Below are 15,678 nucleotides of genomic sequence, written 5' to 3'. Positions count from 1 at the left end.
AATGTCATGCAACACTTTATTTATTAGGTTACAGACTCATCTTGTTTTGTATTGTGACACTACTCATAGTGTGAGTAACATATTATGTTATCACATGCCTCACTTTTCTCATTAATTACTTGCTACATCATCTATTTTGTCTAGATATGTGTGGTATTATCACTTATGTTATTCTCACTATGGGTAGTCTTATGTTACTTTCATTGTGCGAAGAGTACAATAACCATATAATTTACGCATGGTTTGGCACCTGTTTTTTTTATGTTTTTTTCCTGCAAGTCATTTCACAAGGCGTAAATAATTCTCGAACCGTGGAGGTCACTGCTTAAATTAGGCTGATTAGCTGACACGATGCCTTTGAGAGTAAGATGGCAGGAAGTTCCTAAAAAAACACTGTAATTACAGGGCTCCCACTCCGGGCTGACCGCAATTCGAGGCTTTGCGACCAGAACCCCAGAATTGAAGAGCATCCATTCTGACAAAGCAGATTCCACCTCAACACACTTCACATGAAACTCAACACGGTGATCCGTTTCCTGTAAAATGGGCAGGAAAAGAGACATAGTACATATGAAGTCCATTCAAACCAAGCGTTGTAGGAATCCAAACCCCACAGCAGGCAAAATTTTACCAACAGGAGATGCCAACACAAATAAGTCTAAACCATATCTGTTCTATTGGAAATTTCAAACGGTAATATACAGCAATTCCACTAACAGCACGCTAGGTATGAACAACCACGCAGGGATTTACAAACCCCGTTATCTTGCACCGGAGCGTCGAACCTTTCTCCCGATAAAAGGGGGAGCAGGCGCAACAGCCAGTCTGGTGCCCATGACAAGGGAAATCACAGCTGGGAACAAGGGGAAAAGAAGAAGAAAGAACGAAAACTTTTCCTCTAGGGCAGACATGTACAGCTTGGGAGGAAAACACATGATGGCCTAGGCCGGAGATCACAAGACTGTATTGATGTGCAATGCCTTCAACAGTGAGGTGGCCATTTGTTTGACCAGCACTTGTTGACCGCCGCGTTGCCCATCCCTGCGCTCTTCGATGAGGTTTTGTAGCTTTTGGGGAAGGTCGTTCTCCACTATAAGCTGCTTTGGTCGAGGGTGGTGCTCATAGACAACCTGGAAAATTTGTAGCATACAGTCACATATTACTTCTCACATTGTACATAACAGCATGGAACACGTTTTACTTGACATGTAGAATCACTGAATCATGAGAGAAAAGAGTGAAGAGCAAACCTTTATTAGTTTCAGCAGAGTCAAACGAGCAATAGCTTCTCGATGGTCAAGTCTTGCAATAAGCAATGTCGTCAAACCATTGGTGGCTATTGCAGTATTTATCCGAGAAGATTTCCTGCAGTTACATTGCATACCATTGCATCTATCAATATAATCTGTGTCATTATAGAAGAGATAACATCAAACAGGAAAGGCTACCCTCTGTTCTTACGTGATTATTTTGAGGAAAGCATCGAGTATATGAACGAAATATTGTTCAGGGCAGTCTTCAAAAAATTTCACCAACTTTTGAATGGCCTCTTTCTTCAACAAGGCTTGCTCTACTTTTCTGTGATCATTGTCATGAGCCAAACAAACAGCAATGGAATCCAAAGCTGTACATGCCCATGCATCATCCTCTAACAGGTCCAAGTACACATCCAGGCCTCCATGAGCTCTCAACTGCTCTCTAGAGTTGCGAGAAGCATGAGCCATATCACAAAGAAGAGGCAAAGCATACTGCCTTAGCGGCGAGTCTGACATGACAAAATTCATCAAGTGAGGAATGATCCCATTTTCAGCTGCTTGTTCCTGTCTTCTTTTATTGATCTTACAAAGGTTGAACAGCGCATTGAGGACCTAAATGCAGAAAGGATGGGGCTGTTATGATGTGCATGTTAAAGTTCCACATATAATGGTGCACAAAAACTTGCAACAGAAGGATAGTTCTGTACTTCTCCGGTTTCAGTTACCAACCATAATGATTTTGTTCCATTCAAATTATGTACACTCCCCACACCCCATGCGTGTAGGCATTATAAGGCATTAAGAAATTACAGACATCATCATTCTGTTATGTTAATTATCTTTACAAAATAATCAGGTATGATTGCAGGATAGCAACTAAGCATAATCGAGGTACTTTCTTCTCCTAGGAGTAATCCCACAACACCCTGTGACTCAGGAGTAAAACTTCAGCTCCCAACTATAACAGAGCATACTCTTTTTAAATGAAACTAAAACAAAAAATATAGATGGTGAATAAAACATGATGAGAACACAATTTAGATACAACACAACTATAAGAGTGAGCATTTTAAATTTCATGCAAAGCAGCACGGAATAAGCACAACCTATCTGGTAATGTTTTTGGCAAACTAAGCATGTTTAAGCCACCAACCTCGCTATGTATTTGAAAAACTAGAGGTCCATCACGAAGTTCGAGAATTGGTATCAAATGCTTGATAGCATCTGTGCGTTGAAGTGTCTCTAGACAATTAGGATCACCAGACAAATGATTGATGCACCTAAGAATCTGCAGAAAAAGAAAAATTGTTCCAGAGCAGGAACAGAAAACATAAACAAATCAGTCACCTGAAAAATTAGCTAGCAGAAACAATTTGTAAAATGCTTCAAGCTTTACCTTCAGAAGAATAGGAGATTCTATCTTGTTGAACATCTGGAAAAGCCGTGCGAGAAGGCTTTGGCTAGACATGAGAGATTTTACAACAGTGTCTGCTTGTGCAAACTCCAAAAGAAGATCTGCCACTTTCTCAAGATACTCGCGTGCAACATCAGCACTCATAGAAACCATTTGAGCTAATAGACCAGATGATGTTGTACTTCCTGGCATTCTTGCATTGAGCACTCCTGATCCAGATAACACGCCAGATGCTGTTTGTGATGCTGCTCCAGATGTTGATGTTCCCTCATTGGAAGCTGTTGGACCATACTTCATACTTGGAATCCTATTTGAAGCTTTCGTATTAGAATCAAGGTTACCATTCTCTCTTCCCTGTCTAGAGACCTCTGCACGAAATTCAAAGAGTGATTAGTGAACAACGAAAGGTTTTTACTGTCACAATAAACCCCTTCACTCTAGGTACACAGTATTTAATAGTGTATCTCACACCAAGCATCTGCACAGTTAATGCAAGGTGCCCAATGGATAGAGGAGGGTGAGAACGGCAGTTGACAACTGATCTTGCCCTGATCTGATTGTCTTGGTTTGAATTCATTATGGTTACTTTTGCGTCTTAACTATCCTGCTCGTTCATTTTTGCTGTCTGTATTCCACCTCTTTGTAATTCATTAGTGACAACCAGGGCCGATACAAAGTTCCAGTAGAACCAGCTTGTCCCAACATTGTTCACTACTGGGCATCACCAGCTACGGTAACATCTGGAAGCTACATGTTCTCTTGTGGATTGTAGTCTCTGGATTTTGCAAATGACGCGAAGTAACCAAAAGGAAAATAAATAAAGGTAAAGCGGAAAAAAAACCCGACAAAAAAACAAGATTCTACCAAACATTCAGGAAACCTTGAGGGTCCTATAGCATGTGGCACCACCACCTCCCTCTTTTACGATCTCATCCATAAACCCCGTGAACCCAAACACTAGCCCCATTCCCCACCAACCAACGGATGTTTTTTGGGTATAAAATGAACGGACATTGGGAAGACCTAGAAGCAGATAAGTAGCAAAGTCACGAGGTAGGAGCGAAAGGCAAAGTAGTAGCGGAGCCGCATGATAAGGATATTTTTAGAAAAGGATTGATGGAAAAGGAAAAGAGAATGTACAGAAAGTGCTTGTCGTCTCCTAGCAAAACTATTGGGATGGGGAAATAATTGAGAAGAGAAAGCTCAGAGATAAAGAACTGGAATTGAGTAGCGTACCAGCAAATTCTGCCATTAGCAAGTCAAGTTCACCGTTTGTTTTCCTCTCTACTGAAGCATGTAATAGTGGCAAAATACTTTCATGCCTTTCTAGTCCAGACATGTGACGGGCATAATCAAGTTGTCCAGATACATGACGAGAGGGAGGTTCTTTCTCTAATAAACTCAGTAAAGGCCGGATTTGATCATTCTGACCACTACTATGTCCATTTGATACTAATTCTATATGCTTGGGAGATCTGTCTGTTGATGACCTTCCTCCAGAAACACTAAGCCGCTGTGGCCTTACCAGGTCATTATCATTTCTCTCCATGTGACCAGCAGCAGATATATCATTGAACCTAGGAGATGCTGATGGATCCAATAAGATATGGTGCTTATCAGCATCTGCTTGTAATGACTGCATGGAGCCAGATGAATGGTAATGATCCAGCCTTACTTTAGAACTTTCTAGCATCGGCACATCTAGCTGACCAGATTTTAGACGGGGGGTGGAACCATTCTGTACTGAAGCACCTGACCCTGAGATGGAAGCAAATCGTGTTGCTTCATTCAAGCTATGAAGAGTATTAACTAGCCTGAGAAGTATCCCATTTTTTGCTGCTATACGACAGAAGTCATTTCTTGGCGTTGAATGCTGAAGCTTGAAGACCTGCCAGATGCCATCAATTGCAAGATGAACCATTTCCCTGCTAATTTAAAATATACTTATGAGAAACAAGCATCTAGTAATACATAGGATACACCAGAAAATTCTAAAGGAATGGTTTAAGACAAAAATGTACAAACTTACCTAAATTTTGCATAGTCAGGCTCCAAAAAACTCACCAAAACAGGTATACCTTGGCATGCGATGAACATTTGCAACGTCAAGGTGCTGGAGATGGAAAACTGATAGTTAGCGCCGGCTTGTGTTTAAATACAGTTTAACACCCACACCCTGAACCATGACAGAAAATAAACCTGGCCTGGCAAAGTTGCTGCAGAAAAAAGGATGCTTGCATCCGGACTTCCTTTGCACGATCTGGCACGGCAAAATTCATCACCACTGGTATCTGCAAACAAACTTTACAATATCAATTATCCATTCCATGTTGTCAACAGAATTTAGAGATCATAAATTGTTATTGAAGTGGAACCGAAGCCTCACTAGGCCAACAAGACAGGCATTTTCCAGGAAGCCCGTATTATCTTTTACAATGTAGTTGATGAGTTGCAGAACAGAACATATAATCTGCAGCAAATAAACAGTCAACTTTTCAGTGTGAAGACCAGCAAAAAAAAAACTTTGTGAAACTAAAGTAAAAGTACATACACGGTTTTTGGGAAGTTCAAGAAGTTCCATCAATGGAAGGAAACCATTCTGTGACACATAAATCTGTTTTTGCTCAGGCCGGTGACTGAAGAATAACATAAGCTTTTGGCATGCTGACAATATTACTTCTTCACTTTCCCCGGGCTTCAGCTGTGCTACTATTTTGCTGTATTCCACAGACTGTAAATATAAGCAACAGCAGTATTTCATGGTCAGTACAGAATAATAATTACAAATGTATCATAACCAACGTGATAAAAAGTACTGTGAAATTGCATTTAAAAGTTAAAATAACTTGGAAAACAACATTTCTAAATAAAGGACATCTAATGTGGCATGTGAATTTGCAACCGAGCAGTTGATAACAACAGCTAAGGAGCAATGTAAACTAATGCCACCTCTCAAATACTACTGAAGCTGGACACTTTACCATAACATGTAATATTTACAAAATAAAATGGTTTAACAGGACTGTTGCCACACAATTAAAATGCTCAAAATGAATAAACGCAGATATCTGTTGCCAAATATATCACAGCTCTAGCAGATGGCAGACCTGTAAAGGGAAAAGATTCTCTCCTGGAATGTTGTCATGAAATTCCTGTAAAAAGTATTTGATGATAATATCGTCAGAGCTACAGTCATCGGAATTTCATCTATTTTTCTACATTTTCAAAGAAGGGAAAATAGAACACATAGTGGTGAGAGCAATACCTCAAATAATTCAAGAAGTTTCCCGCCATTCATGGGCACATTGTCATTTCCCTTCTGCTTCTGTGACACCATCCTATCCCTGAGCTCTTGAGCGGTAGTGGATGTTGAAGCTACAGCCCCATGATCTCCTCGCTTGTCAATTGGGAATAAATCCTCCAATGAGGCATCTCCAGGTGTATCACTGAATCTACTCAGTCCATTAGCTCCCTCGGGAACTAAAGGTTTTGCCTCCTGTAAAGACATGATATACATGAATGTCATAAAGAATAGGTATCTGCATTCTTGACCAAGAAAGCATAAGATTTTTTTCTGTGTGCAAGGACAATTGCTGTACGGAAAGTTCTCACCTCTAGAAAGGTGACATTCTGTTTCCCAGCCTGGAAGGAGAAAGCATCATCATCCTCAAAACTCGAATGGTCTTTACTTTCAGGCTCTAAATCTTTGCTGTCACCGTTTTTTGATTCTTGGCTGCTCCTAGCTACCTTAGTTGGCAGAACATCTTGTGAGGGTTCATGTTTTATCTTGCCATTTAAATCAGTAACTCCAGGAGAAGATTCCAATGGTAGCTTTTCATGAAAAACTAATGTAGGATCTTTAGTGAGAACCACATTATCTTTCATAAGTTCTGCACTGTTTGAAATATTTCTTTCTGCAGGTTTTCCATCATGAAGCTCGTCAGATTTACCTTGCCCCGCAGATAGAGAAACCAGTTCTTTTGTTCCATCCTCCTAGGACCACATTATAGTTACAGATAAATAAAAGTTTAATATACAGAGATCATCATAAGGTACCCCTCAAAAAAAATCATAAGGTCCACCACAAGAATTTGGACTGATTCCATTCAATGAACTGAACATGGGAAAAAACCTTAAAAGCTTACCTGCTCAATGTCAGAAGCAACAGGTGCTTGTGTATCTCCTGGTGGATCAGAAAACCCGGCGTGATTATCGCTACTTGGGACTTCATCATCCATGTCAATATGCCTTATATACAAACAAATTATAAACTCCTTTAGTAGCCTATCAATCAAAGTCACTTTCGGAAGACAGTTAAAGAAAAGTTGGTAGCAGTTCTGTGGACAGTTAATCTGTTGAGATTTACAGATTATAATAATTATACATTTCCAGGATTTAATCACCGCATGAGCATGAGAAAATCCATGAAAAGGAACAAAAATCAGAATGAGCATGGAACACACATATTAAGTATGTAGCAAGAGTGCAAAGCATGATTGTTGCAAAGCACAAACTGTGTATGCTTCTTAGCAAATCACCAGCTTTGAACAGAGATAGGCAAAAACAAAATAGAATACTCATATATTGAAAACAGAGAATTTTACTATATAAAGTTTCAACAGCAGGAAAAGTTCAAAATATATCGGTTCAGGCAGTAAAAGAACAGAAGCAAACATATCTTGTATTCTTGTGGGGAAGTTGCATCCAAAACAAAATCAAGTAGTCCTGCAAGTTAACCACTGGGAATCTCATCACATCCCAGTCACTAAACACATAATAATACAACTACCATGAAATAATTTTCATGAATTTAGTGATGCTTGAAAATTGACAAGTACAGGTTAAGTCTGAAGGCCAACTATATTGAGTGACTGAAAAAGGTCAAATTCTGGGGCTATCAGGTGATTTCACGATGTCCTATTTTTCTAGAGAGCATTTGTTGATTCATCTGCTATTTACTGTCATGATAACAATAGAAAAAATGATCTCATAAATCTGAACTACCTCGGATGAGTCTGCCGGGGAGATGGCGAGGCCCGTCTCGAGTTCTGCAACCATGGGTGCATCAACAATGTCTTCGCATCAGGCCGTTGTATTGAATCCTACAAGTGCTTCTTAAAGTCAGAACAGAAAACAATTAGGAAGAATAAAACGAGTCTTCTAAAAGTAGAAAGGACAAATAACAAAGAACCTTCTGAAAACATTGCCGGAGAAAATCAGTAATCTCGGGAGAGAATCCTTCTGGTATTGGTGGTTGCACATCCTGCATTACATGGGTACAACAAATTTTATGTAATGTGCAAATGAACAGTTCTGTTGGAGATGTCGGAAGAGAGGGGAAACATTTGCAAGTAATCAACCTGAACAATGCGAAATAGTGCAGGCATAGGCTGCAGTTCATAATATGGTGGGGAACAAGTGAGTAGCTCAATAACTGTGCAACCAACACTCCAGATATCTGATGCGGCACAAACACCAGACATTTCAATAACCTAATGCAGGCAAGAAATGATGAAGGTAAGTCAAAATATAATGATAATACAAGATAGCAAGAAATTCAAGTCTATTAGAACATCAATCCACAGTTATAAATGTTATGTACTAGCATCTTGAGAGAGTAAATACTGTCAAAAGTTTGCAGATTCGATTAATTTTGCCTGCTAACACTCGCTGTGATGCTATCATATCAGCGGTATGAATTATCAGTTACAATATTCCGGATGCTAACAGTACTATGTGAAATTTAGGATTTTTACCACCTAAATTGTCCTGGGGCAGGTCTGATGGTCGGTGCAAAGTTTTATTTTCTCATCGCACGTTTACCTGGTTCTATTGGCATGTAGTGTCAAAATTTGTCCCCGTCCTGTATCTTTTTGGAAATGTATGTCACACAAGTCATCAGCCACACTGGCATAATTAAGTTCCTTGACCTTGTAGTCTACGTTCAAGAAAACACTTACAAAACAAAGAAAAATGACGAATAGCAAATTTATACTGATACTTCTCTTGGCAAATGGTCTTTTCCCCCTGAAGTGATAATACAAGCTGATGAACTGCTATTAAACTGATGATTGTATTATTGTAGCGATGCTTCAAATTTGATGTTCAGTGAGTCGGAGTCCAATGGAACAGGTTACAGAACAACGCCTTTAAGACAATTAAAAGTAAAAGAAAGGCAAGAGGAAGTTGAGAAAGCAATCCAGTATGAAATGCACCTAACAAATAATTCGGCAGGAACCAAAAAAATGGAAGGAATTAGCAACCTCGGGGGCCATCCAGTATGGGGTTCCAACCACTGAATGTGTGTTGACATCGGCTTCAGTTAATTTAGTAGCAACTCCAAAATCAGCAAGTTTAACAAGGCCCTAAACAAGATAACAAAGAAAAATGAGAGCATGTGCAGGAAGAAGAGTAACATGATTCCCTAAACAAGATAACAAAGAAAATGAGAGCATGCCCTTGGTCGTACATCATAGCAAGTCTGGAATTCAAGTTTAGCCATGGGCTACATCAACCGTATTAAATATTCCCATATGAAATATTAGTAGCTAACTAGCTACCCACTCCATTTCACAATATAGTATTCTATCTAATGAGAAAAGTATGGTCCAATTACAGGAAATATTACTCGAGTTTGAGCATTCTAGGTATGCATGTAACATACACCCCACATCAATATAAAAATGTTATACATTCACAAGATACTGAAATGTAGCCTGAAAATGTTGAATTTGTCCTCTTTTACCATCCAAAGCATCAAGAGCAGACAATTGTATCAACTACCGTTAAATGATTGTACATTTGTAGTTCTCTCTTCCCGAAAAAAACTGCCAGGTTGCCCATGTCAGCCATTCTACTTTCCTGGGTGTCCATTTATTTACTTATTAACAGAAAGCTTATTCAAAAGATAAATTTTGAGCATAATATTCAGAATAGCCTTTTCAACACAGTTATAAGACCCATCTTACTTGTCTAGATTTTCATTATTTGAAGTCAAAACAAAGAAAAACCATGTGCAAATATGCAAGTGATAAGAGCCATTTACCTCTTTAGTTGTTAATATATTTGCACCCTTGATATCTCTATGTATGACACCTTGCTCATGCAGATAGACAAGACCTTCCAACACCTGGTCACATATGTAAAAGTTGGAAGCAGGCATAGCAAGAAAATGGGAAGTCACAGTAATAACCATATAATATATTTCACCTGAGCAATGTAGACAGCTGCTAATGATTCAGGAAATGGTCCAAATTTGTTTGGCTTGATAATATTGGCTAGTGAACCATTCTCCACATATCTGCAGTTATTATACAGCTATCAGAACTTACCATGCTAAAATGCTATACATGTACTTCGTATCAAGACATGACAGTGAGGACACAGGATTTCTTACTCTAAAATAATATGAAGATGGCTATTTGTCTTCAATGATCCAAGATACTTCACAATATTTTTGTGATTGAGATTCTGCATAAATTAACAAAACCTTGAGTCCAAAGCAACATGATCATGTGCATCCAGAATAGGAGGGGTGAATTAGATGTTCAAAAATAAAGGTCCTTCTAATTATGGGTACAATATGAGTGATTAAAAAAAAGGGCACAGTATCTATATTAAAAATGAAGGTTCTTTCATAGACTTATGATCATCCATACTATCGAAATGTTTACATAACCGACTGAGTGTACAAAAATAGGTACATTTTTTTTAAATAAGTCAACTGAGGGGAGGATGCCCCTCAGGATTCTTAATTATAAATTTGCCACAGGACTATAATTATGCAAAATGATAACAAAAAACTCATATAAATAGGAAATCTGGAGAAGATGCAAGACAGCCAAGGAAAATACGAGTTTAATTGTTTTACTGAATCCAGATGCGATAAGTACATAAAGAAAATGCTGTAAGACTTACTTTCAATAGATCAATTTCTTGCTGAATCGGCCACACCACCCACGAGAACAGTTATTAAACCGTACACAAAAGATAATTAGTTAGAACCCCATATTACAATGATACAAAACACAATGTAGAAAATGACGATATTCCAACAAAAACGTTCAAATGTTGAAAATCTGAATAAAGGGACAAACAAATCTGATGAGTTGATAGAAAATATGGCATCATGTTAATACAACAAGAATCAAGAATGTGAAATATAGAATTTTTGGGAACCCGGTGTTCCAAATAGCAGTAAGCAGTTAACTAGCGGTCACCCCACCTCGCAGCAATATTGTAGTATATGACTCTCTAGACAGCATTGAGTGCAGTTAAATAAATTTTTAACAAAGAGATGGTCTGTGTAGTGTGCACGATGGCATGCATTAAAAGCTACTCCCTCTGTAAACTAATATAAGACCGTTTAGATCACTACTTTAGTGATCTAAACGGTCTTATAGTGATCTAAACGGTCTTATATTAGTTTGCAGAGGGAGTAACATTTAAAGACTCGTTTCACTATAAGAGTACCAAACTAACAAATAGTATATAATACAGTGTTATGAAAACAAAATCTATTATTTGAGTGACTGAGGCTTCCAAGATGTAAGCACCAACATCAACTCCATGCACTAAACCTCTATGTGCACCAAGTAACAAAAGGAAAGGATGGAGTGCACCATTAGTGTCATTCCACATTTCCAATTTCACAAAAGTGTAACACTAACAGCTTAATGTTCTAAAATTTAATCTCAGAGATAACTAAGAGTGGTATATTGGTACATGAATTATATAAACTATCCATATTTACGACCCTAACACTTATATAGCCTTCAACAGCTAGGCTACATACTGGCCCAGAATAAAAACATCAATGCAACTAACTATTCTTCAACTTAGATTTTCCAGCCCCTAAACCCAGACACACAAAAAAATTATAAGGATTCAAGAGCTCCTATGGTTTACAAGGATGCGTACAAGCATAAATACTTTGTAACAGTTAAGAAATTAAATGTTATTCCAATGAACAATTTAAAGGAATTTACCGATATCATATCCAGAGTTTGGGGGGGGGGGGGGGGGGGGTCGCATGCATTTTCTGTGGAATCACACCAATCACATAAAACCTAGTGCGGCAGCTGTTGACGGCACTTGATCACGTCAGCTCTCATGTTTGTGTCGAAAAGAGAGCTCACAAGCTCCACATAACGACCACACCCAACAACGTACCACATAATTAAATCATGATGCCCAAGTATATTGCCCTAGTATGTGTGCCAATTATTACAAGTCCCGACAAGTTAAATAGGAAGCTCGCCAAGGACTCCAATAAGCTAGCATAGCGGTGCCCTAGGATTTAGTTCCATGTCACGCTACCGAACAAAGCAGCGAAACCGCCAACAAGCTGCATTACTCTAGCTTCCAGTCTCGTCTTAGCGCTGTTCTCGGTCGATGACGTACGTTTCTCATCTCCTGAGAACCGCATTTCATGCAATTACACGCATTTTGCCACTCAGAACGCGATATACGTCATATAACACGCCCCAAAAAAAAAAACTCTCACCATGATAATATTGAGATCCTCCTGCGGGATGTTCTCCAGCGAGACCTGCTTGATGGCCACGAAGTCGCCATTCTCCAGGTCAAGCCCCTTGTAGACGCGCCCGTACGCCCCCTTCCCTATCTCGTCCCCCAGCATCTGCACCCGCCCACACACACACACACACACAAACACAGTGAGTGAGGGAACCATTCCCCAAACAATTCGCCGACGCAAAACACCAATTCCGCCGGATCCGAGGCGGGCGGGGAGCGCGGGATGCCTCACGTATTTGTTGCCGAGCGTCTTGGATTTCGGGTTGTGCTGCCGCGTCGCCATCTCGCCCCTCCTCCTCGGAGATTCGGCCCCTCCGCGGCCCGGGGCGCCGCCGGCTGCGGCGGGTGCGGGCGGATCGGCGGTCACCGGCGACGAAGATTCCCCTCCGAGGAGCTCGCGGCGAGGGCCATTTAGGTTTAGGGTTTGGGTGCGAAGGGAATTTGGGAGTATGCAGGGTGGGGAGCAGCAGGAGGAAGAGGACGAAGGCGACGAGGGCGGAGAGGGAGCGAGGGGCTTCTCCGTAATTAAAAAATAAAGTATTTTGTGCAGGCGGGGGGAAGGAAAGTAACGGAAATGAGGAGCGCGAAGCTTTTATAGTGGAGGTGTCCCTTTTTGGAGTGTGCGGAAGCCAACGAGGATACTGGGTGGATAACGGGGGAGCTCCACTGTCAATTAGCTGTCTCCGACTAGCGTCTGCGGTGTGGTGCGTCATTCATTCCGGCCGGGGGCCCCCTCGGTCGACCTCCTTTTCTCACGAAAATGTCACGAGTCTTTGTCTAGCTTTGCTTCGCTGCCTTGTTTTTTTTGACTCTAGTGTAATGTCAAAAAAAGTCTTACATTATGAAATAGAGAAGTAGTTTTTACCTATTTCGTTTGTCCAGATTCATGGTACCTGTGAATAAGAGTAGCCAAAAGCTTTATCATTCTTTTTTCTCTCCTGTGAATAATCCTTTGTCGCCAAAAATTCAACTTCCTTTCCTCTTCGTCTTCGGCGTCGTGAGGCGGAGGGGAGGGGATCCTCTTCTCTCATCCTTTTGTACAGTAGATTTTGAATCAAGGTGACAACGCTTCAATGGTGATGGCGATGCCATCTCTATTGAAAGTCTTTCGTCTTCAATCTTATCTTGGTCATGCACGGTGCAGCGTCTCTGACGAGCCCTGGAGTTTTGGTCATCGGTGTTCTTCATGAAAAGAACATATGTGTTGTCCGTCGGTGTGGTTCCATGTGCATCGGTACCCGTGGCAACATCATCTTCTGCGATAACCTATTTCTTCGAGCCTTCGAGGAGCAAGGTCGTCGGCTTGGTCTGGCGATACTAGTGCGGTTGCCTTGCTAGATCGGGTGACCCCCCCCACACACACACAGACACATCGATATGTTTGACGTGATTGCCAATTTCCCTCGTATGCGACAGTCTACTATTGCGGCGATTCAACGAGATTGGTTCCTCTACAGGTCTTTCCAGGTACTTCGGCAATTGAATTCCTTAGTGTTGTCCATTATTGGCATGAGCTACGGTGGTGCAACAACAAAAGGTTCAACAACGGCTTCAGCAAGAATTTTGAGGCACATAGTTGTAGTCATAGGCTCTCCTTTGTTCAGGGTCATTTTCGTGTCTATAGGTTCAATTCCGCATATCCAATTTTCAATTACGCGTATCCAATTGTATCCAAGGACAGCACTATTCTAATCCCAGGATTAGAATAGTTATTTGGATCACAACAGCCCCTATAAGGGCCCGACAGAACCCCTCCCGAACTTCTGAACTGCCGGCCCGACCCACAGGATCCCGAGGCCGCCCCGACAGGATCCACCTGATCCCCCAATCCCGATCTCGAGCCGACCAACCCCCCTCCTCGCCGCTCCTCCCCTCGATCCCCGACCTCCCCCCTGGTTCGCCACCAATCTTCACCGGATCCGGCGCCTCCCCCCCCGCGTCTCCAGCTCCTGACCAACCGGATCCGGTGCCTCCCCTCCATCTCTAGCTCATGGTCGACCGGATCCGGCACCACCTCTTGGCCGACCACCGGCGTGGGCGAGCGAGCGACGGCGGACGCTGGCGCGAGGGAGCCAGCGTCGCATGGATGCGGCGAAGCCGGCATGGACTTCCGGAAGCCTCATCCTCCTTCCATCCTCACCGCCCGATGCCTTAGCAGAGCAGATGACGGCCCCGACGCAAGCTATGGCGCGGCCAACGGAGCAACTCGGTGGCAGAGGCGGCGCCTTCAAATCCAGCAACCGTAGATGAACTTCCTCCCACTTCTTGCCTTTTTCTTCAATCTTGCCTTGCCTGACCTTATTGCTTCGTGTAGATGAACTTCGCGCCCTCTGCAAAACATGGATTGCCATGGAATTCCTCTCCTAGCTCCCCGGCGAATTGCTCTCAAGGTGGCCCATCTACTACTGGAAAAAGGTTGGCCAAACTTCTAGCCAGGGTATGGTTGAACTTCCTTCTGTTTGTTATTTTCTTACAGCCATGTGAACTTCAGGTAGTGTGTGAGCCTCAGTCCAGGCTGCAAACATTAGAAAATTTGCCTGCATTAACATGTGAAGTTCAGGAAGTGTGTGAGCCTCAGTCCAGGCTGCAAACATTAGAAAATCTGCCTGCATTAACATGTGAAGTTCAGGGAGTGTGTGAGCCTCAGTCCAGGCTGCAAACATTAGAAAATCTGCCTGCATTAACATGTGAAGTTCAGGTAGTGTGTGAGCATCAGTCCAGGCTGCAAACATTAGAAAATTTATTAGAAAATCTACCTACATTCATATGTGAAAAGCCATGTGAAGTTCAACTATTAAGTGTGCTAGAGTACAGGTTGGTATGTATCTGGTTGTGTGCAAAAAATAAAAGGAAAATAAAACATACATGTGATCACATGAAGGTCATGTTGGTATGCACTAGTGGTCCAACCATTCAAACTCATGAAGGTTCAGGTTTTTTAACTGTAGACAGTATTTCCCCTTAGCAAAACAAGAAGTTCAGGTTGTGGAGAGTGCTCAGTTCAGGTACATATAAGTAATCAAATAGTGTAGAATTAACAGAATGTGAGGTTCATTCTGTGAAGGGAGCTCAGTTCAGGTACAAAAAGTATTGGCAGATGCTCAGCTCAGTGCAGAGTGTGATGCTTGTCCTAGGGAAAAAATATGTACATGAACACCACTTTTATATGAGAAGTTCAGGCTGTGAATAATGCTCAGTTCAGTTACAAGGGTATATGCAGATGTAAATTGTGTACTAATAAACATTTTTTCTTTTATGTCAGCAAGACGAGAGACACATGAAGAAGCTTAGAAGTTTCCAACAGCAAGTACACAATTCTAAGCATGTACGCGTTGCACCACCCCCTCAATGGGTCACACCTCAAATGCACCAACAACATTACTAACCTGCTCCAGACCAAAAATGGATGACAACCGAAACACATAGAGACTTCCAAGATGCTGGGTCACAACCCTATCCGCACAACTTTGC

At 41.4% G+C, this 15,678-nt stretch overlaps 1 protein-coding gene across 4 annotated transcripts; it reads right to left on the bottom strand.

Moving 5' to 3' along the window:
• Window positions 1-653: 653 nt before the first annotated feature.
• Window positions 654-12,788, bottom strand: LOC125539939 (MAP3K epsilon protein kinase 1). Of its 4 annotated transcripts, XM_048703488.2 has the most exons (25): window positions 12,440-12,788; window positions 12,176-12,310; window positions 10,588-10,608; window positions 10,067-10,140; window positions 9,880-9,970; window positions 9,716-9,799; window positions 8,934-9,035; window positions 8,031-8,162; window positions 7,862-7,933; window positions 7,675-7,772; window positions 6,816-6,918; window positions 6,621-6,663; window positions 6,283-6,515; window positions 5,936-6,166; window positions 5,778-5,822; window positions 5,222-5,401; window positions 5,057-5,140; window positions 4,870-4,961; window positions 4,700-4,783; window positions 3,907-4,598; window positions 2,653-3,038; window positions 2,410-2,544; window positions 1,462-1,868; window positions 1,251-1,365; window positions 654-1,130 (listed from the first exon to the last, which is right to left on the bottom strand). In XM_048703488.2, the coding sequence occupies exons 1-25, from the start codon at window positions 12,488-12,490 to the stop codon at window positions 954-956; spliced, it is 3,867 nt and encodes a 1,288-aa protein (XP_048559445.1). In that variant the 5' UTR covers window positions 12,491-12,788; the 3' UTR covers window positions 654-953. The 4 variants fall into 4 exon arrangements, with proteins under 4 accessions (XP_048559445.1, XP_048559442.1, XP_048559443.1 ...); XM_048703485.2 differs by having other exon boundaries at window positions 6,283-6,663; XM_048703486.2 differs by having other exon boundaries at window positions 3,907-4,595; window positions 6,283-6,663; window positions 12,440-12,787.
• Between the last annotated feature and the right edge of the window lie 2,890 nt (window positions 12,789-15,678).

This window comes from Triticum urartu, chromosome 2A (assembly GCF_056163025.1).
Source record: "Triticum urartu cultivar PI428250 chromosome 2A, HENAU_Tu73, whole genome shotgun sequence".
Classification (NCBI taxonomy): domain Eukaryota; kingdom Viridiplantae; phylum Streptophyta; class Magnoliopsida; order Poales; family Poaceae; genus Triticum; species Triticum urartu.
The sequence above is the reverse complement of the archived record's forward strand: the minus strand, read 5'-3'. Positions and strand labels throughout refer to the sequence as shown.

Coding starts and splice junctions, on each gene's coding strand:
- LOC125539939 (XM_048703485.2), bottom strand. CDS start 12,490: ATGGCGACGCGGCAGCACAACCCGAAATCCAAGACGCTCGGCAACAAA. Junction 6,919..7,674: donor CCCCGGCAGACTCATCCGAG/GTAGTTCAGATT, acceptor TTTGTATATAAG/GCATATTGACATGGATGATG. Junction 3,039..3,906: donor GCTAATGGCAGAATTTGCTG/GTACGCTACTCA, acceptor AATTTCGTGCAG/AGGTCTCTAGACAGGGAAGA.